General features: G+C 43.4%; 1 protein-coding gene across 1 annotated transcript in view; it reads right to left on the bottom strand.

The window, feature by feature from the left end:
• The window catches only part of IL17B (interleukin 17B), a 49,635-nt gene that overhangs the window by 20,335 nt on the left and 5,763 nt on the right, over positions 1-23,537 (bottom strand). The window contains exon 2 of the mRNA XM_086931593.1: positions 11,384-11,739. Coding sequence (XP_086787719.1) covers positions 11,384-11,739 — 356 coding nt within the window. The remainder of the gene's footprint in view (positions 1-11,383; positions 11,740-23,537) is intronic.

A 23,537-nucleotide genomic window follows, 5' to 3' on the forward strand; every position in this document is an offset into this window, starting at 1 on the left:
CCCCCTATGGCAAGTCGTTGTAATGACATGCGTTGTAATAGTACGAGTGGTAACAATGCGGTCGTTGTACTGACCGCGTTGTAAAGGCATGCGTTGTAAACACATTCAAAGTAAAGTCATATATTCATAGTTAAGAGATAGATTACTGACAGCACAGCAAAATATCAAGATGGGACAAGGACTGCATCAGAAAGGAGAGATGCCAATTCTTGAATCATTATTATCAGAAACCGAGGAAGGAAAGTGATATTTAACAGAGACATTAAAATTCATCAGGGATATAGAATGCATCTGAGGAAGTGGACATAGAACACAGGATCCATAAATAAAGATTTATCTGTGGAGTCTCAGGAGTAACTTGGGAATCTCTTGTAAGAAACCGTGGTGTGGTCATGGAGCTGGCTTTCAGCAGGCACACTGAGGCAAGAATCAACAGAATGTAAGCAAACCTGACACCCTGTTCTGACCGACTTTTTCGGCCCTTTCTTGAGTGAAGGTGATTGGAGGTGACTTTAGTCTGCTATCATTCTAATAGAAGGATTAGAACGTTAGATAGGGCCTATTTACAAGGCGTTTGACACAATCCCGTACCCTTCTTCTTAGTTCAGGGCTTATAAATCTATGTTAAGGGATAGATTCCTTGGTATTAGTAGTAATCCGTCCTTTTATAAGAGTGCTAGTATATTTCCGATGGAGTAATGCTTATTTCGGGCCTTGTAGGCCTCAAACGGGAGAGACTCCATCTTTCTTTCTGCCCCGGCAGCTTGAGATGCTTCTAGGTCAAATGTAATGTTTTAGTTACGAGGTGTTGTTCGCTTGGAGAGAACCGGATCAGGCTGGCCCTTATCGAAAGACTGTATTTTTCTCCGTGTCGAAGACATAACATCAGATCGGCCGACTGAGAACGTGTCCTTTGTACGGGGAGGTACAAGAATTTGGTGGGCGGCAGGTTACTGGCCGTAACTTTCCATGAAGGGACAAGCTTCCATATTAGTGAAAGCATGTGGTAGTGAGTCAGTCAGTCCGTAGGCGGCAGCTAGTCGTTAGCATCAATGCAATTAATTATTTCAAGGCAGACAGTCGCCATTTTGAAGTCCGAGAAAGACCGAGAAGCTGATACTCTCTTAGAAAGATTGAAGTTATTTTAGTTGGAGCAGCTGGCGAGCTTTGACATTAAGATCAGAGCATACAGAGTGAAGCAGTTAGTTGAGAGAACGAATACCAGAGTGGTAGAAACTGAGTTATAAGATCGAAGCTGGAAAGTGAAGACAGTCAGTGATTGAGAGGAGAGAGGAGTAGTGCAGAACAGCCAGAGAGAAAGCAGCTGATGAGACAGAGAATAAGAGGAAGGTTCCAGTGACTTGGAGGGAAACGGAGGAGACAGAGCATAGCGGTGCAGACGTGTATCCGTAACTGCAGAGGTGTGATCCTAAAGACGAGCCAAGGCACAGACGAGAAGGGAACCCAGATGACTGCTGAGTCCAGACTTCATATTAATAAGGTGACGTCGACCCTTTCTTATTAGTGTGCACACATATTCTAACCTTTCCTTTTCCTGTTCAGGCTATATGTTATAGTATAGTATTATATTGTTGATATTGTTATATAATAAAGACACCCCAGTTCTTAGTGAACCAGTGTGTATGTCTTATTGTCTTATGATAAAGTTAACCTTTCTTCTAGTCAGATGCTGTTATGTGAACGGATGCGATTCCCGTCCAGGTAAATGGTAACTGAATAATGAGGGAGAGAGGAGCCCTTGAAATAGAGAATAAGTTGTACACCGTGTAATTCGGCCATTCTTGTGTGATCCATAATATTGTAGTATTGTACCTCTAGTGGATAGTGAGAGATTCCCCAACATGAAGAGCTAAAGGTATGTTTAGGAAAGTGATCGTCGTTGTAAGGCGGCGTTAATGAGAGCACCGGAGGGAAACGGTGTTTAGTGAGATCGCCTCTAGGGAAAGCGGCGTTAGTGAGAGCTTTGACTGAGGTCGATGTGTATACCCACAGGATTGTGGCTTGTGTAATAGTGAGAGCACTGGGAGGATACAGTGCTTATACCCACAGGATTTTGGCTTGAGAGAGCACTGGTTGTAGTCGGTGTGTAACGGAAAGTAATCAGAACTGCCCCAGGGTAGATTGGTCTGGGCCCATGTGGCAGCGAGACTATATTGTATGAGTGTGGTATTTTAGAAGATCTAAGCTTGTATATTGCTAATTCCCCATCCTTGGGTAGGAACACAGATACCTGTTGTAAATAGGTCCTAAGGAGGGAGGTGGTTACGTTTTGGTTGGGTTAGTGGTGTCTTGGTGAGCTGATTCTATCTGGTCCGAGAATCCGGTCATTATATCTGGCGTCACGAACTGTTTACGAAGCCTGTGTGCGCTGTATTGTTTTTATCTTGTTGGTTTGCGCTCGGCACATACGTAGTTCATTTTGTATATTTTTGTTTATAGTTGTATATATCTTTTTGTTTTGTTACAATGTTTTTGAGAAGGTCGAAATCTACTTTCAAATTGCCTATTGAAATTCCCGGCTGGGAATCAATGCCTTACGAGGCTTTGACCGGTGAGTGGGCCGATTCTACTGGTTTGAGTGAAAATTGAAATTCTTGTTTGGAGCTGGCAGAGCCGGCTAATGTGATTGCTTGTTTGCAAAAAGCGCCAGTAGTGAAGGGTGAGGAGCTTCCTATTTTGGGACGCAGAGGTTGGATTGTTTTAACTGCGTACAGGATTGTACATGAGAAATTTTTTAAATTGCAAAGACGATATGTTGATATGGAAGAAAAGTTTGTTGAAGTGCAGAATGCTCATACTCTTTTGCGATGTCAGAATAAATTGCTTGCCGACAAACTTGAGACTTATCAGACAATAGCCGAAAGGGCTGCTGTTCGTATTGCAAAATACAAATATAAGAATCGTCGTGGTCGTGTTTATAAACGAAAGGTGCGTCTGGTCGTGGCGAAAGCCGGACTGGACTGGAATCCTGATGAATGGGATGGTATTATCTGGGACTCGAATGATTCTGGCTCCTCGGCTGAGGAGTCTGACAAGCGCGAGTCTTCTCGCTCTGGACGTGATTGTAAATCTACATCCTATGATAAATATGATGGTTCCAGCGACCGTGGTCGTTCTTTCCATTCTGATGACGTTTCTCGTTCGGACTGTCCCTCTAAATCTGCTGATCGGGCTTCTTCTGCTGCTCGTCCTGAGATTTCTGCGCATCCGGTTTTTCGACGGAAGTTACAGCAAGCTCCTGGTAATCCAAATGGTGTTCCTTTGGATAGTTTAGAAGATTTTACACAACAAGAAGTTAGTGACATTTTACAACGTTTTCGGCAACGGCCTGGTGAGGCCTTGCTTACGTGGATGGTGCGTCTCTATGAACTGGGTGCTGCTGGCATCATGTTGGATGGGGGAGATGCTTTGAAATTTTGTTCTTTGAGTTCTGATTCTACTATTCAAGATCATTTCCGTAATTACAATGGTGCTGGTCAAATTAGTCTGCTTCAGTTAGCGACTGATGGTTGTAATCACAAATACCCTACTGAATATGATTGGCCCTTGAATGACAAACCATGGTATACGTTGCGCGATGCAGCACAAAGGCTAAAGGAGGAGGTGATGAAAACTGCGATTTTTCTGAGTACATCTGACAGATTGTTGGTTGATTTGTTAACATCTTCTGTGCATAATCGTATCATCCGTTCTTCCCCAGTTGCTTATAAACAGGTTATGATGACTTTGTTGATCAATCAGACTGGCAATGCGTTGTCTTTAGTGCTTGAATCTGTACGTCAGCTTGGTGAGTTGGGCGAATGACTCAAACCTGAAAGGCAGTCCAGACCTGAAGGGCATACTGCTGGAAATTATAAGTTCTCTAGACGTGATATGTTTCTTGCTTTGCTGGCTGATGGTGTGAAGAGTGAGGACATTGATGGTGCTAATAATCGCTTGTGGGACATGTTTCGCAAGCGTGGTTTGGATCGGAAGGAGGGTGCCCGACGTGTGCGAAAGAATGATTGTGATCGTGAATATTCTGATGACAGTGGTGATGATAAACGTCGTGATGATTCTGATTGTCGTGATGGAAGACGGCATGAACGTGATGTGTCCCCTCGGCGTGAAAAAGAGAGAGGGCGAGAGGGGGAAAGAGAAAGGGGGAGAGATGACCGTGTTAACAGCAGATATAGAGATGAAAGGGATCAGTCCCCCGAGATGAGGAGAAGGGAGGATCGACACAGATTTTTCGATCGAAATTCACAGTGCCATGCAGATGACAAGAATCCATTCCGTAATGGGGATGGATATGAACATGATATTATATCGTCCAAGAAATATGAGAGCATTTACCCTGATTTGTCTTGGTTATCAGAACGCAATAAAAATGACTAGGAAATAGGTCAAGCTCCAGTACACATGTGGGCTCACAGAGACAATAGACCCTATGTAGATATTGAAATTTTTGGGAAACATCGTAATATCCAAAGTGCCCGAGCATTGGTAGATACGGGAGCGGAGGCCACTCTTATTCATGGAAAATCAAAGCAATTTAAAGGTCAGTTTTTCACAATTACTGGTTTAGGTGGAAAGGAAACCCCCGCAGTGCAAACTACACTTGAAATGAAAATAGGTAGAATTCCCCGAAAAGAATATTCTGTTTTAGGTATGCCACTTTTGGAATACATAATCGGAATTGATATTTTGAAAGGAATGACATTACATTTAGATGACGGCTGTTATCAATTTGGAAGTAAAAGTTATATATCATCCAGACCTGTACGAGTTGGTCGTTTAAGAATGCCCCCTATAAAAATTCCCCAGGCTACACAGGTTGTTTCCCAAAAGCAATATCGTATCCCAGGTGCCAATGAAGAAATTAGTTCTACCATTCAAGACTTGGTGAATACAGGAGTTATAACTCCGGTTACTTCTGCTTGGAATAATCCCGTTTGGCCCGTACGTAAGAGTGATAATTCTTGGCGTATGACTAATGATTATCGCGAATTGAATAAACATACACCCCCTTTGACTGTTGCAGTACCAGACATAATTACTTTAATTGAGAGAATTCAAAAGCATCCAGGAACATGGTATGCGTCTATTGATATTGCCAATGCTTTCTTTTAAATCCCAATTGTCCCCGAGTGTCAGGAACAGTTCTGTTTTACGTGGAATGGACGTCAAATGACATTTAGAAGTCTTCCCCAAGGCTATGTACATAGTCCCACGATCTGTCACCGGCTGGTGGCGGAACATTTGTCTGAAATATCTGTAAATCCACAAATTCAGATGTGTCATTATATTGATGATATTTTAATTCAAGGTGAGACACAAGATCAAGTTCAAACTCAGTTAGAACAACTTATTGATCATTTACGTGAAAAAGGTTGGGAAATCAATCCAGACAAATTGCAAGGTCCATCACAAAGTGTAAAATTTGTAGGCATCAATTGGCATAAAGGTAACAGAGAAGTCATTCCACAGGTAAAACAGAAAATTCTTAATTTTGCAGTTCCAAGAAACCGAAAAGAAGCTCAAAGCTTTATTGGCTTATTTGGCTTTTGACGTCAACATATCCCACATTTGAGTCAGATATTAGCCCCTCTATACAGAGTTACTCGTAAAAAAAATGTGTTTGAATGGAGTAAACTGCAGCAAGATGCATTTGATTTGGCAAAAGAAGCAATTCAGTATGCTTTGGATTTGTGGCCCGTGCGCGATGGTGATGTGGATCTGAATGTGTCCGTGCAAGGCCGTTATGCAAATTGGAGTTTGTGGCAAAAACAAGGCAGAAATAAAGTACCATTAGGTTTTTGGACTAAAAAGTTACCTGATGCTGGTGAGCGTTATACAACTTTTGAGAAACAATTACTTGCATGTTATTGGGCTTTGGTGGATACCGAGCAATTGACTTTGGGGCATGATGTGATTTTGAGACCTGAGATTCCTATAATGCAGTGGGTTTTGAGTTCGCCGAAAACTCATCGAATTGGACATGCTCAAGAGGCGAGTGTGATTAAGTGGAAATGGTACATACAAGACAGGGCACGCGTGGGACCGAAAGGTGTGGCATCATTACATGAGCAAGTGGCGCAGGCGCCATCGCTTGAGACTGGGAGTGATTGCTCCGTACCTGTAGTACAGGAATCCCCTGTTAAGTGGGGTAAGCCATTTGATGATCTGTCCGTGGAGGACAGAAACCATGTGTGGTTTACGGATGGTTCAGCGGGGTACATAGGAGAGAAAAGGCATTGGAAGCCAGTGTCCTATAATCCCATCACACAAAAATTGCTGAGTACAACTGGTGAAGGAAAGAGTAGTCAATTTGCTGAATTATATGCTGTTTATCAAGTTTTAAAACAAGAGTTACCTGGTACATGTCATCTTTTTACTGATTCCTGGTCCACTGCTAATGGACTGGCGGTTTGGTTGCCTACCTGGCATTTTCATAATTGGGAATTGCATTCTAACGAACTTTGGGGTAAAGAATTATGGCAAGAAATTTGGAAGATGCTCCCACAAAGTACTGTTACAATCTTTCATGTGGATGCTCATACACCAATAGACTCCCTTGACAAATTCTTTCATAACATTGCAGATGAGAAATCTAAAATTTCTGAGGCAGTGGTGGACATGCAAGATTCTGATTTGGCGGGATTGGCGAAATGGGCCCACCAGAAAGCAGGACATTTTGGAGAGAGAACCACTAGCAGGTGGGCTGCTGATCGAGGAATTTATATTCCTTTAAATTTGATTAAAGACACAATATTGCATTGTCCTATCTGTCAACATTCCAGACAACGAAAAGTACCCCAAATTGTTGAAGGACATTTACACCGAGGAAAATTGCCCGCTAATCAATTTGGCAGATTGATTATATTGGTCCACTCCCTATGAGTAAAAATTGCCAATATATTTGCACCATTGTTGATACATACAGTGGCCTTTTGGTGGCCTTTCCCTGTAAACGAGCTACCCAAATGAATACCATTAAAACATTGGAATTGATTATGATCTATTATGGTGTCCCATTTCAAATTCAATCTGATAATGCATTCCATTTCAAGGGAAGATTGGTGCAGGAATTTTGTGTGGAAAACAATATTGAATGGGTGTTTCATATACCATATTATCCACAGGCAGCAGGCCTTATTGAGAGAATGAATGGTTTGCTAAAAGATCAATTGCGTAAATTAACTGACAATAAATATAAGAATTGGAGAGATTATTTGTTTCAGGCACTATTGATTTTGAATAATCGTCCCTTTTTGAATGCTGAATCTCCATTAATGCGTTTATTTCCCGCAGTTGTTGATGCACAACCAAACACGATTGACAATAGTGTAATGTATTGGGAAATTTCCCCTGGAGCATTAGCTCCATGCAGAGCAACCCCAGGTTCCGCAGTCTTAGACCTGCATGCCATGAATGATATTACCATAAAAAGCAGAGATCGAGTTATCATTGAAACTGGTGTTGGTGTCTGTATATCAACTGGAAATTTTGGACTGATTGCCCCTAGATCAGGCCTGGCCTTAAAAGGCATTCAAGTACTCTGTGGAGTCATTGACAGTGATTATCAGGGAGAGATTAAGGTACTCCTGCTGAATAGCAGTGAGGTTGATTTACCGATTCATAAAACTGACCGAATTGCTCAGTTGCTAATCATGCCTGTTTTCAGTGGTGAGATTCAGAAAGGCACTGCCCCAACTTTGCTAACTGTACGAGGACAAAAAATATTTGGCTCCACAGATAATCCAGGATCGAGAGTGTAGGTGCAATCGCCTAAAAATCCCCCTGAACAAGCTGAAGTTATTGCAACCGGTCATGATAACACAGTACTCGTCATGAGACCAGGGAAAGATAGCTGGGAAGCTGTCCCGGCTGATAAATGTTATTTACGAGATTGAATAATGCCTGTATTTGACTTTCTTTCAGATCACTCTCTGGACTGCTGTTGCAGGATGTGCCGGCGTTGGACTCCTTTTGGCCTGCTACGTCGGGAAAGGAGGGAACCCACAGACTTTGGTTGATTCGATAACCCGAGTACCGCGTTCCTTTGCTGCGTGGGATTCATCATCTAACTTTTGGACTACTTTAGCTAGAAGAGTCACTAACTCTCCACATTTCTGTTTAACACCGATGCGTTCGGTGACTGATATACTAGCGACCTGCTTGGTTGCTGTCCCTGCTTCGTTGGAGACTTTAGCCCATATTTTTAATATATCAAATGCCCGTCCTAATATTATTCTTGGAGACTTTGCGACGCACGAATATTGTTGTATATGTACTGTGCTTTCAGATCCAACACCCCCTATTCATTCCCAAATAATTACGTATAATATCACACAGGGTGATTTATGTTTTTTCCTTACCTGTGATCCCAATGCTATCACAAGGTGTGCGTTTAAAATTGAAAGGCGCCACTTCTTTTACTGCTCATGAACGAACTTTGTGTTCCCGAAGATCCCCGAAATTGTGTACTTCTGTTAAAAATAATATGACCTGCAAGAGCTTAGTAGTTACTCCTAGTCACTATCGCACAATGCTGTTATCTTCTGGATGGCTTTTCTCTTGTGGTAATACATCCTGGCCTTACATTCCCGCAAACATTTCTGGAGGACCTTGTGCCATCACTAGATTGAGCTTATTGATGTTTTCTTCACATCCTAATACACATTCCTGTGTTGTTTGTGATGCTGTGATGTTACATGACAATTGTGATTCTACACTACATTTATTTTCTGAATCTGAATATCTTAGTTTAGCTTTTTTCAATTGTAGGTGTCCCTGCATTAGCAGTCTACAATGCAAAGTCCATTGGGAAGATGGCCTGTTGGATGGTTAAATCTATCAATCATACTTCTACAATTTTATCTGACATGTTACTGGATGCCCAGGGTGAACGCAGAGCTATTTTGCAGAACCGGGCTGCCATTGACTATCTTTTGCTCAAACATGGACATGACTGTTCTGACTTTGAGGGCCTTTGCTGTTTCAATCTATCAGATCATACTAGATCCATTCAGGCTCATATTGACAAACTTCATGACTTGACCAAAGAAGTTAGAAAACACATTGACCAGGGCTGGTTTGACTGGTTCTTCAATTGGTTACCTGACTTACATTCTTTACGACAGATATTAGGGGGTATCCTGATTACTATTTGCATTTTAGTACCTATTTGCTGTTTTGTTCAGTGCATCCCTTCTTTACTCCAGACCTGTAGATGTGGTATTAGAAATAGATCAGTTAATTTTGTTTCATATTATTCCTCTACGGATGTTAGTTCCATTTAGCGAATGATTAGTAGCCTAAAGTCAAGGGTGAAGTGTTCTGACCGACTTTTTCGGCCCTTTCTTGAGTGAAGGTGATTGGAGGTGACTTTAGTCTGCTATCATTCTAATAGAAGGATTAGAACCTTAGATAGGGCCTATTTACAAGGCGTTTGACACAATCCCGTACCCTTCTTCTTAGTTCAGGGCTTATAAATCTATGTTAAGGGAAAGATTCCTTGGTATTAGTAGTAATCCGTCCTTTTATAAGAGTGCTAGTATATTTCCGATGGAGTTATGCTTATTTCGGGCCTTGTAGGCCTCAAACGGGAGAGACTCCATCTTTCTTTCTGCCCCGGCAGCTTGAGATGCTTCTAGGTCAAATGTAATGTTTTAGTTACGAGGTGTTGTTCGCTTGGAGAGAACCGGCTCAGGCTGGCCCTTATCGAAAGACTGTATTTTTCTCCGTATCGAAGACATAACATCAGATCGGCCGACTGAGAACGTGTCCTTGGTACGGGGAGGTACAAGAATTTGGTGGGCGGCAGGTACTGGCCGTAACTTTCCATGAAGGGACAAGCTTCCATATTAGTGAAAGCATGAGGTAGTTAGTCAGTCAATCCTTAGGCGGCAGCTAGTCGTTAGCATCAATGCAATTAATTATTTCAAGGCAGACAGTCGGCATTTTGAAGTCCGAGAAAGACCGAAAAGCTGATACTCTCTTAAAAAGATTGAAGTTATTTTAGTTGGAGCAGCTGGCGAGCTTTGACATTAAGATCAGAGCATACAGAGTGAAGCAGTTAGTTGAGAAAACGAATACCAGAGTGGTAGAAACTGAGTTATAAGATCGAAGCTGGAAAGTGAAGACAGTCCGTGATTGAGAGGAGAGAGGAGTAGTGCAGAACAGCCAGAGAGAAAGCAGCTGATGAGACAGAGAATAAGAGGAAGGTTCCAGTGACTTGGAGGGAAACGGAGGAGACAGAGCATAGCGGTGCAGACGTGTATCCGTGACTGCAGAGGTGTGATCCTAAAGACGAGCCAAGGCACAGACGAGAAGGGAACCCAGATGACTGCTGAGTCCAGACTTCATATTATTAAGGTGACGTCTACCCTTTCTTATTAGTGTGCACACATATTCTAACCTTTCCTTTTCCTGTTCAGGCCATATGTTATAGTATAGTATTATATTGTTGATATTGTTAAATAATAAAGATACCCCAGTTCTTAGTGAACCAGTATGTATGTCATATTGTCTTATGATAAAGTTAACCTTTCTTCTAGTCAGATGCTGTTATGTGAACGGATGCGATTTCCGTCCAGGTAAATGGTAACTGAATAATGAGGGAGAGAGGAGCCCTTGAAATAGAGAATAAGTTGTACACCGTGTAATTCGGCCATTTTTGTGTGATCCATAATATTGTAGTATTGTACCTCTAGTGGATAGTGAGAGATTCCCCAACATGAAGAGCTAAAGGTATGTATAGGAAAGTGATCGTCATTGTAAGGCGGCGTTAATGAGAGCACCGGAGGGAAACGGTGTTTAGTGAGATCGCCTCTAGGGAAAGCAGCGTTAGTGAGAGCATTGACTGAGGTCGATGTGTATACCCACAGGATTGTGGCTTGTGTAATAGTGAGAGCACTGGGAGGATACAGTGCTTATACCCACAGGATTGTGGCTTGAGAGAGCACTGGTTGTAGTCAGTGTGTAACGGTAAGTAATCAGAACTGCCCCGGGGTAGATTGGTCTGGGCCCATGTGGCCGCGAGACTATATTGTATGAGTGTGGTATTTTAGAAGATCTAAGCTTGTATATTGCTAATTCCCGATCCTTGGGTAGGAACACAGATACCTGTTGTAAATAGGTCCTAAGGAGGGAGGTGGTTACGTTTCGGCTGGGTTAGTGGTGTCTTGGTGAGCTGATTTTATCTTTTCTGAAAATCCGGTCGTTACACACCCCTTTCCCATAAGTATATTTGTATTGTATTTTTGGGCAAATCATAAGACTGGTGAAACAGTTATAGCTCTCCCTCAGACAGACCTACTGAAAATCTGCATACAGCATAAGCCTTATGGTGTTCATAGGGTCATCAGGGAGTACTCACCCATAGGCCCAAGGAGACAGGCTTCTTTTGTTGGACATCCACAGTCGCAGGTTCACTTCACATTTGCCTCCAGATGCCTCACTGTGGTTCCGCAGCTGGGCCACCATGTCCTGTAGGCTGTGCTCATACTCATCGAGCAGCGTGTAGTCTTTGCTGCCAGCTGTGGTGAGGGAGTTCACACGTAGCAAAGGGTCTGTGGAGATCTTCTCAAAGGGAACAACCTCTGGGGATTGACCTTCAGCCTGCTCCCTCTCCTTGTGTCGATCTTTCTTCCGGCCTTTACCTGCTTTGGGTTTATGTTTGTGGTCTGTGGAGATCACCAGTGTCAGGAGCATAGAGATGGCAACAAATATGATCTGGAAAGAAGGAAAGAGGTCACTGTGCAACTGTCACATGCAATGACACATAGAAGAAATTTAATTTGACTAGTAGACAGACATTAGATGGCCTAGCCATGTTACCCTCCTTTATAGTGTCTGAAGAGAGAAATGTTCACCTGGTAAACTATAGGACTTAAATGATTAATGGACAATTAATAGCAGCAATTAAATTTTTCGTCTGGAATTGCCCTGTCATTCATTCATCCCTGGGGTCTTCCTTCTTTTGACACAAGCAATTGCTAATAGTTTAATAAAGTTCTGGACCCCCTACACTCCCAGTGGGCTGCCAGGGTGGGTGACGGTTTTAGGCTTCAAAAGCACCCCTGTAACAAAAACGGCTTAAACCGGCCCTGGCAAACAGCTCGGCCACATCCCCAGCCCCCTGGGGGGGCCAGCTGAGCACTTTGCCAGGGCTGGTTCTGGTTCCCAGTCCGGCCCTGTTTGTGGTAGCAAAACTACCCCAAAGTTTGAACACCTCAAAATTTAGTTACACCAAAGTTATACCTCATCCGGTTCACCCACAAATTGAACTGTGCATTAGGACACCCTTTAACCATCAATTAGCAGAGTAAGCCAGTTCAAATAAATACTAGGGCCCACTCAATAATTGAGTTTCAGATGAGTAAAAGTTAAAGATTTTTATTACAAAATTCAAACAGAAGTGGTACAGAAATAATGCCATAAAGGCTCTCGGATGCAAAATCATATTGAGTATGCAAAATAAGAGTTTCTCTCAAAAAGAAGTCATCGGCATCCCTAGTAGAACAGGAAAGTCTTCTGGCTCACCCCCAAACTCCAGGGGTTCTTATACACAATTCTTGCAAAACAAATTAGTAAACATGCAAAATCATCATGATCCAAGCAAAGAATGCGATCTCTTTGGCAAATCAGAAACAATACACTTCATTACCTTAACACATAAGCACCATCCCATTAAAAAAAACGTATTTGGCACCCTCTTTGCTAATACTATCCGGAAGTGTTCTTCCCCATATGAAATATTAAAGCAGTAGACCTTTCAGCGAAATAATGGACTCGTATTCACAATGGAAGGCAGCAGGAGAAACCTTGATAATGTTGCAGATCGAAGGAAACAAGAAAGTTGATTGAAAGCAATTCAACCAAAACAGTGTAAATAAAGCATAACACTTCAGCTTGACTATGCTCTGCGGAGCCTGTGGGGAGAAGATGTGGGTGGGAAACAGAAGTGAGTGGCAAACAGGATTGAGTGACACAGATGGCATCCATCTTGTCTATAATGGTGTTTAATGGGCAAATGTAGAATTATTGTAACATACTAATAAACACATTTCTATGCATCATATAACAGCCTGACAGGGGACCACTCTGAACTCTGGAGACTAATGGGGCAAACCATGGGTCCTTCTCAGCCTACCTGGAGCACCAACAGTCATGGAGCCTACCCATCTACCAAGAAGTCTAGTCAACATTTCCCTTGCTCTCCTCAGGGCTGTTTCCAACTTGTCCACTTCTGCGTGCCTCGCTCAGCACCACACAGCCCCTTAATTTCCTTTTGTAACTGCACGATGGCCTTATTTTTCTGCTTTTGTCATAGTTATGTGTAAGGAGCAGAAGCCTGCCTTTTAACATTATGGGTGTGTCCTCTAACATACATATCTCTAAAAGATTTCTTCAAACAGCAATACTTTTTGCTCAGTGTGAGGAAGCTACTGATTCACTAGACTATATTTTAACTAGCAGCCCGTCCCGACGTTGTCCGGGTATGAATTGCTGCCTTCCAGTAGCATATTGCTTTGTAGGATTTCGTTTTGATAGCATTTCTTATCTGTGACAGGCCTGTGAAACGCTCCGATTCACAGTGCACTGCTGATGCACTTAAGAGTGCGCGTTCAGTAGTGTGTGAACTTGAGTTTCCCTACTTTATTATTCCTTGCAATATTAAGTAGCGTGAACTCGACAACATGGCATGAGCACAATTTACATTACAGAAGAACACATTGATTTGTGGTAGGCACGGGGAGACAAAGCGATTTGCCTGTAATGACAGGAAGTTGTGCTGATGCCGAGATTCGAACGTAGCTCCCCCAGCTCTAAAGTTTGCAATTCTAGAACTTGTGGAGGGAGGTGTGTCTAAAAGTTTATGTCGGTACTGGCCATCAATGAGAGAGACCTGTGCATTTTTCAAATGGATGGTGAAAAAATATGAGTATGTTGCTGGAGATGTGGGCCGCCGTGCCACCAATGTACTTACCGGGGGAGGGTAAACACCCATTATTCCGCAGCTTTTTTTCCGCATACCATCACTCCTCATACGTTCATTACAAAAGTACCATGACTCCGCAATGCCATCATAACGCATGGCATTACATTTTATATGCTTTTACCATGCATACATTTACAACGAAATTCGTTGTAAATGCATAAATTGTAAAAGCATGTTTTTTTTAAAAAATGTTTGGATAAGGTAAGTATGGGTATAGGGGTATATGTTTTGGGGTACTGAGGTATATGTTTTGGGATGTTTGGGTATTTTAAAGGTTCAGATATAGTTTTGGGTTATGGGGTACAGGGGTCGTTTTAGGGTTTAGGGATAGCTATGGGTTTTGGGGTACAGGGGTATTTTTAGGGTGCAGGGCTAGGTTTGGGTTTTGGGGTATAGGGTCTTTTTAGGGTTCAGAGGTAGGTTTGGGTTTTGGGGTACAGGGGTATTTTAAGGGTTCAGGGCTAGGTTTGGGTTTTGGGGTACAGGGGTATTTTTAGGGTTCAGGGCTCGGTTTCGGTTTGGGTTTTGGGGTACAGGGGTATTTTAGGGTTCAGGTGTAGGTTTGGGTTTTGGGGTACAGTGGTATTTTAAGGGTTCAGTGCTAGGTTTGGGTTTTGGGGTACAGGGGTATTTTTAGGGTTCAGGGCTAGGTTTGGGTGTTGGGGTACAGGTGTATTTTAGGGTTCAGGCGTAGGTTTGGGTTTTGGGGTACAGGGTTATTTTTAGGGTTCAGAGCTAGTTTGGGGTACAGGGGTATTTTAAGGGTTCGGGGCTAGGTTTGGGTTTTGGGGTACAGGGGTATTTTTAGTGTTCAGGGGTAGGTTTGGGGTTTGAGGTACAGGGGTATTTATAGGGTTCAGGGCTAGGTTTGGGTTTTGGGGTACAGGGGTATTTTTAGTGTTATGGGGTAGGTTTGGGGTTTGAGGTACAGGGGTATTTATAGGGTTCAGGGCTGGGTTTGAGGTACAGGGGTATTTATCGGGTTCATGGCTAGGTTTGGGTTTTGGGGTACAGGGGTATTTTTAGGGTTCAGGGGTAGGTTTGGGGTTTGAGATACAGGGGTATATAGGGTTCAGGGCTAGGTTTGGGGTTTGAGGTACAGGGGTATTTATAGGTTCAGGGCTAGGTTTGGGTTTTGGGGTACAGGGGTATTTTTAGGGTTTAGGGATAGGTTTGGGTTTTGGGGTACAGGGTATATTTATTGGGTTAGTGTTTAAGGGTGTTGGGGTATTTTAAGGAGTAAGGGTGGGTTATGATTATGGGGTGCAGGGGTATTTAAAGGGAGCACAGAGGGATTAGCACACAATATGAGACATGGCATGAAGGGCGGAACGTACCACACGCCCCCAGCGTTTGTCACACCCCCAGCACACGCCCACAGCACAACGCAGACACGCCCACAAGGGACTACTTTGCTTTCACTGTTCTTTTACCTTTTAAATGTATATGGTGGGCGTCTGCATAGCCTATGTCCTTCTGCTGCAACTGCCCTTTCCAACGCTGTATTGGGTGTTGTGATTGGTGCTCTGGTTCCTGAGATTACCCGCCTCAAAGGTTTGGGCTCTCTCTTTATTATATTAGTATGGATAAATGAAAATCGAGGCATGAAGAATAATATTTATGAACACCTGTTTGAATGTGTACTCTTGGACAAGTACATTATTCTAAACTAGAAGAGATACACATCAATGAAACCTGTGACTCTTTGAGCTAAATTTAGAAGTATCAAATCCAATAGCTGGGGCAGTCCATGAGCTGTTCCATCATTTTATTCGATTTGCGGACAAGTTGCCACAGGATGACGCCCCATATTAAACGGTGTTTGTTCCACTGCAATTCTTCCCCAATGGGCATGTTTTTATTGTCTCATTTTTCATATGTCAACTGTATTTTTGTTCCTATTAGGTCCCATCTTGAACCTTCTTTGTATATATTGTGGAATTCTGTTTGCTGCGGCTAGCCTGCCCGGCTTTGAGTCCAGGTACTCTATTTGATGTTTTTTCGTTTTTTGGCATTCATTCCTTTTTATCTCAATTTTGGGCACGATTTCATTATTTTTTCCCGCTCCATTCGGTGGTCTAGATCATTGGGATTGTATTTTCTTATCAATGCCTAACACTAGCCTTGGAAACACCTGTGACACACCTTATCTGTTTGTTTTCTATATGAGGTGATGGTATATTTTCTCTTTTCTGAGCTATTCCATCCTACCTATATTCTTAGTGTGCACTTGTCACCCGGAGATTGTATCTTGACAACCTTTTTTGAAGCTGTGCCTTCTGATCTAATTTAAGTTTTGGGCCATTTATTATATAAACTTTTTATTGGCCTTTTAACCTCCTTATCCGCTGTGTACACATTATGTACTATTGATGTCTGTTTATCTTAGGAACATCCCATGGTCACTGCCTCTGATAGTCGCCCTGAGGAAGGTGAGACCCGCATATGGGTCTAACACCGAAACGCGTGTCGGCGTTGAAAAATTCCTGAGGACCATTAAATGCTTATGAATAATTTCTCAGCTTGATCAATTTTGTGGTTCTGAAGTTCGTGGATTTTTGCATGTATTGTTTATTCACTTTTATATACATTTAATTTACTCTGCCACTATTGTGTATAATAATCAGTATATATTTCAATCTTTGTAATTAATGTTAATGCCAGAGCGCAATTATTTGGTACATTTTTCTCCGTGCTGCTGTTGGTACTTTCTGTATGGTTGGAACCCTGAGTTCAAGGACTAATGAGTGTGTGTACGAGTTTGGTTGTCTGAATGGCTGAGTGAACGTGGGATGGGATATGGACTGTCTTTTTAAATGTTTAATTAATAATTAAATAATGTGAGTTAATCATTAATTCATTTTGATATCTCAACTTTGGTATATTTATTTGTCAGTAGGCCAGCTTCTTATGTATTTACCCATCAGTGATGTATAGCACACCTTGATTCTGACAGGTAGAGAATCTCTGTTCTGAGTAGTTTGCCTATTTCTCCCGTTGTTCTCTACCTTTATTCTGCCTAGGGGGCCCCCTCTGTGAACGTGTTTTTTGTTGTCCCAGCCTTTTGCTGTGGAGGTTTACGTCTTTTGAGGATATCCCTCCAGGACTTGTGCACACTTCTTCTATAGATATTGTTTATAGTTGTTTATCGTGTTTAATTATTATTTGTTGTTTTCTTTTCTGTGTTTTCTCTAAGCGCCTGATCCTCCTTTTCAGGACTTGATCCATTATTATCTTTCCTGCGTATATCATCTCTGGTGCATCTCTTCTTACTTTGCTCTTTAACCATCTCAGTTCCCTTTGGTCCTGGATTCCGTATCCCATCTCTGTAGACTAATCTCCTTAGATGGAAAGTATTAAAACTTTCGGCTTCCCTGATGAAGATTTTGCCCGACTTTTGGGTCAAGCTCCGGGAAATGACAGACCATTCACTGTATCCAAAGGATTGAACGAGGAATGGACAAAATTGTTCAATTTAAAAAAGAAATCTAAACATACCAAATCACAAGCAAATTTTATGCTTGAATATTTAAAAAGCAGGTACTATCCCTATTGGATTAAGAGTAAGGAACATCCCTGGCTTATTCATAGAGATCAGAAAGTTCCTGGAAAAATGGGTGCTTATTTACAACAGATGTTCCAGGGACTGGATGATGCTCATTATTGAAACAGCCAGGGAGGTGTTCTCCTTTTGAACAAAGAAATCCAGGAACTAGAAGAAAAATTTAAACAATCTAATAGCCTGGAGGAGGGCAAAAAGAAACCTGAGGAGATTTCTTTCGAGTTGGATTCCTTTAGTGAATATTTGTTGAAACTGAAAATAGAAAAACTTAGAAAGGATATACGCCTTTTTTCACAAGACCAAACTTACCCCTATCTCACTGAGAATTTGTATACTACCAACAGTGAGAACCAAGTGGTTGGTAATACCAGCAACTGGGGCAATAGACGGGTCATTACCTTTTCCGATACACCTGACTCTGAGAGCAAGTTACCACCAACCAGCAATTATCAGCCCAGACAGGAATTTGAGAGACCTTCTGTCAATAAACATTTTTAGGCAACTGAAGGGGCAACTATCGCCTCAAGTTTCGGAATCAACATCAGAGAGGTTGTTATGCGGAGCAGGAACAGCCACAAAAGTATATTGAAATGCGGAACCAGCAATACTGGCGAACATAAACTCCATCCCTGTTTTCAACCTCTCTTCCTGCATTATTGATCCCCCCTCAGAAACTCTCCTATCTATTGGACTCTCCTTTGTTCCGTCTATGAGCCTTAATAAGTTTGAGTTGAGTTTTTTGGAGAATCGGACTTAAAAAGTTCTTCCAGAGGAGCCCTAATATCAACACTGATAACAATGTATCTGGCCTCAAACCTCCCTCTAGTTTCACTCCAGGATTAGATACTGTTGTAACTGAGGTGGAAGTGTTTGAAAAGGCTGTTATGGCAAAGATTCAAACCCTCTTTTAATACCACCAGAGGGAGGAAAATACTGCCCTCCACACCCTGAAGAATAACAAAGAGCTAACAATCAAACCTTGAGATAAAGGGGGTGGTATTGTTATCTTTGATACTAGTGACTATGGAAACAAGATGCATCACTTTCTAAGTTGACAAAGTCATTCTAAAAAGATCATTTTCAACCCTGAACCCAACTTAAAACATCGAATTGTTGAGAATTGTTGAGGCAGCTGTTGAGAGAGGTGATCTTTGTCAGAAAGAGGTAGAATTTCTCACCCTGTGCCTCTCACGCACACCCATCATCTACGGGGTACCCAAGACACACAAGGACGAAACTAATCCCCCCTGTGACCTATTGTCTCTACCATAGGGACAGCCACGGAACCACTATCTAAATACGTGGATCAATTTCTGCAACCCCTTGTAGCTAAACTTTCATCTTATGTAAAAGATACTGGCCATTTTAGATCTAAAATTGAAGGCCTTCCCTATGACCAGGAGAGAGAGATACTGGTGACTATGGACCATGAGGCATTATATACGAACATCCCGCAAACTGAAGCCCTTAGGGTTATTAAGGAACTTCTAGAAACTGAAGATATTTACAACAATTCTAATTTCATTCTCCAATGCCTTGACATTGTCCTTGGCGAGAACTTCTTTGAATTTGACGGGGGTTTTTACCAACAAGTCAAGGGAGTCAGCATGGGAGCATCATTTGCCCCCAGCGTGGCATGTCTCTATATGGGACATTTTGAGAACTGTAACATCTATAATGAACTGGCCCCATTTAGTGAGAATGTGTCAACTGGTCACGTTTCATAGACATTTTCTTCATCTGGAAAGGTGACCAGGAAACCGTTAATGAATTTAAAATTGTGTATCAATGCAGCAGACCCTAATTTAAAATTCACTGCACACAGTAACAACAACAAACTGGAGTTTCTTGATGTTTTGATCGAACACTCTAATTCTCAACTATCGGTCTCCTTGTTTGCCAAGCTTAACGGCAAAAAATACTCTCCTGCACTACAGCAGTTTCCATCCTAGGTCCCAGAAGGATGGCATATCGTTTAGCTAATTTCTGCGCTTGCGCAGAAATTGTACCTCCATTAAAAATGATATGGTACATTCTGAAACCTTGAAAAACAAGCTTATCCTAAGAGAATACCCAAATAAACTTATCAAGGATACCCTCAAAAGGGTGAAGAACTATGATCGCGATGCTATGTTTGGACCCAGACATAAGGAACAGATTGATTGAGTGGTTTGTGTTACCAAACATTCCAACTTTGATCACAAGATACACCAAATAATCAATTCTCAATGGCATATCTTAAATCTGGGCCAACAAACACAATCTATACAGAAGCTCCTCTTCGCCTGACTGTACAACAAACCTGTCGCCGGGGTCTAATTCCCAACATCACTTCCAATAATACTGGGCAATGATCTGAGAGGCCTGGTAAAATGTCCAAGTGAAATGGGAGGGAAGAGGAGTGAGTGGATCACCAGGAAATGATCTTGCTGAGAAGAAGAATTATGAACCACCTAAGAATAAGTGAGGTCCGTATCAGAGGGGTGGACAAGACGCCAAACATCCACTAGGCCTTGATCAGCCTGTAGATCTATGAGCTGAGCCCTGTCTTAGGAGTTGTGATGGTCCGGTGGACCAGCTAGTCGAGAACTGCCACATTCAGGTCGCCCTTCCAATACCAGTCTCGACAAACTCTGTATGGAGTTTGTTCAGGTAGGTAAAGTATGTGGCTTTACTGCCCACAGGAGTATATACCGAACCCAAACCAACAATGTGTGTTCCCAGTTTCAATTTCACGAAGATCTACCTACCCTCAGGATCAGCCCATGTTTTCAACAGAGTATGTGGGAGAGATTTATGTATGAAGACAGCAACCCCACATTTCCAATATGAGCGGGAAGAGACTTGGCGGGTAGGTGAAATAGACTCTAAAGTTATAGAATGCTACTCCCCACCACCTGACACACCCAATACCTGCATAACTTTTCCACCTCACCTGTGTGCAAATGTAATTCCAGCAATATTGTCACATCCGTATTATGGAATTGTAAGAAACAGAGGATCTTTTTACGTGTAACAAAACTGAACAGGCCATTAACTTCCATGGACACAACACAGAGAGATGTGTCCAGAACCAATGGGAGAGGGATTGTCATAATAAAAGAAAGGTACACACTGGGATATTAGAAGGGGAGGGTGGATGTCCAAGTCCTAGAGCATCTGCCGAAACGAAAGCCCAATTAAGCTCAGTGCAAGGCTGCTAACCAGTTATGGAGATAGTAGTGTCAGCGGAGTGAGTGGATGTAGTAATGAGGAATGTGAGGTCTCTGTTAATGTGTACTGTGAGTAACCGTGACTAACAAACTGTAGTCTGCAGAAATAACCCTGGCTGGGGACACCAAAGGACCTTGCAGCCTGTCACATGCCATTAATGAAAGGTCTGTTGAGGGTCACTCGGTCACACACAGGGGATATAGTTCAGTGGAAGGGAGCAGCTGATCAATGAGTGCGTCTCTTTATCAGCTCCAAGTCCCCTGATGTGAGGGAAACATAGGCCTGGCCCATCAAGAATTAGGCATCAAACCCCAGCGGCCCACGGAAATCCCTCCCCCAACCATACATGACAATGAGCAGCAACACAAGCATTGAATAAATAAGAAAACGGTGGCCCAAGCAGGGGAGAATGCAATACAAAAGTACGACAAAGGATATAATCATGGATGGGACCATGGCGAACTTCTAGGACAAATGAAGCAGAATAGAACCAGGTTTGAAGTGGGTAGGCTGCAGCTCCCTAGGAGGTTGTAGGTCTGTACTTCAGAGGGGTCCCTGGTCCAGACATAGATCATCTGGTCCAGGCCTTCTCTGTTTGAATTCAGGAGGAGGAGAGGCATTCAGTCCACCGGCTCGTGCAGATTCGTCACCCTCCTCCAACTGATGCGAAGGTGAGTCCATCAGCTACTTCAAGGTATCGAACTAGGATGATCATCAGGGCTAGGTCTAAAAGGCCAAATTTGATCCCTGCATCTCGTAGTGCCAGCAGCTTCATGCATGTGACTGCCGTCTCATGCAAGAAATCTGCAGTGATGTGTATCAGGGTTCATTGTGCTGAACGTTCTCCTATTCCATCTTGCTGCCTGCAGGATGGCCCTTCACAATATTGATGGTGCAAAAGGCATGCTATGATTGCTCAAGGGGTGCCAGACGACTGCCCCGGATGGGCCGGAAATCTGTGCGCACAGTCATACTCCAAAGGCTTCTTGAATGCCATGTGGGTCAGAGTGGGTAGAAAGGTGCCAAGGAAGACCAGCATGCGGGCGCCCTCCAAACCCTCCCGGATCCCATAGAGCCAGATGTTATCCATCCAGGCCTGGTCCTTCAAGTCCACCTTCTGTTGCAGTCACTGAATGTCAGTAACCCAGTCTAGCTATTGACCGTAGATCCTGTCCTGTTTATCCACCCTGTTGTCTCTGGAATTGAGTCTTAAATGCATTTGTGATAGATCAGACCACAGGGACTTGATATCAGACGCCATGGATGTGATAGTTGTATTGAAGGCAGACAGTGTGGCACTCACAACAGTTACCTTCTTGAGGACCATCACCAGTGTATTCTCAGCCATAGAGTTAGTAGTTGCAGTTGTGCGCAAGGTACCCACTAATAGTGCCTCAGACAGCTGTCTTCTTGCCTCTGTACCAGGTATGAAGAGGGAAGATGTAGCATAGGCAATACCCTTGCACTTTTCCGTGCAAAGGGGTATGCATTATGTCCATTGAAAGAGAAGCCAGTGGCACTTGGAGAAAAAGCTACAGAGAAGTTCACCATCCTAGGCCACCCCTCATCGTTAATAAGGCCGACATACCTAGGGTTAAAGGCTAGCGGAGCGTTGCCAAGCAGAAAGAGATCACCAGGAGATCTGGCAGCATGGGCCTGTCCAGTAGGGGGGACATGCCAGGCGAGACCAAGCGTTCGAGTGGGCGGGATACAAGAAAGGTGTTCCAGGGCCAACGGAGCAGCACAGCACAAGTCCCAGCCAAAGTCACTCCATTAGTATGTGAACCAGCGACATGCTAACGGTTCAAAGGAAGTACCATTGTCCGAGGGTAAAGCGGGGACCAGATGTCCTGGATAAACAGTCCCTCCTCCAACAGAGTACCAAATTAGTAGTGCCAGGAAAAGACCAGGCTCTAGGTAAGCATGCCACGAATACCCTAGACCCCAAGAGCAGGCCAGGTACATCAATAGGCGGGAGTCCACGTATGGGAGAGGGTATCTCTTAGCAGTCCTCCACCCTCACCACTGGCATAAGTAAATGGCAAGGAGGAGCAGGCCTCAAGTGGTTCAGAAGCCCCCACACCAATGTGGTGAGGGAAGAGCGCTCGATGAAAGAAGCCTCTAATGAGATGGACCAGTCAAGAAGGAGCAGGGAAGCAAAGAGCACTGCCACCGAATCTGTTCTGCACACGGGTGGAGCCTGAGAACAGGAGCACCTCTCCCCTCGATAAGCACAGTCCAGGCAGACACCTCAGAAGCCACCGCACATGAAGCAGCACACTCCACCAGGCCACCGTCGCAGGCTCCAACACCGGAATCGCCTCTCCCGAGGGTGGATCACTTCTCCCAGTAGTCAGATCCCAAAGGTGGGAGCACCATGCTCCCATCGTCCACAGTCCCTCAGGAATCTGGTGCTGCCATAGTCCATGCAGCCCCCAGCAGCCGCTACACATCAAACTGCACACTGGCGCTACAAGGCTGCCTGCATAGTCATCAGCTCTGGGCAGCTGTGTGTGTGAGGGCGGAGAAGCGCGCATCAGAAGCCGTGAACACAGGAATCCAGTGCCCCTAAATCAGGTACATCGGAGCACGCCCCCTCTCGAGCCTCTCCACTACCTACTTTACAACCGGGGACCGTGTCTATGGCATGAAAGGGGGGGTAGATCATCCCCGGTGCCGGAGTCATTCAATGAGCCGCCATTTTGCTCCGTGGCATAGTTCCGCCCCTTCAGCTGGCCCATTCTTAACACAAAA

Source organism: Lissotriton vulgaris, chromosome 7 (genome assembly GCF_964263255.1).
Source record: "Lissotriton vulgaris chromosome 7, aLisVul1.2, whole genome shotgun sequence".
Lineage (NCBI taxonomy): Eukaryota > Metazoa > Chordata > Amphibia > Caudata > Salamandridae > Lissotriton > Lissotriton vulgaris.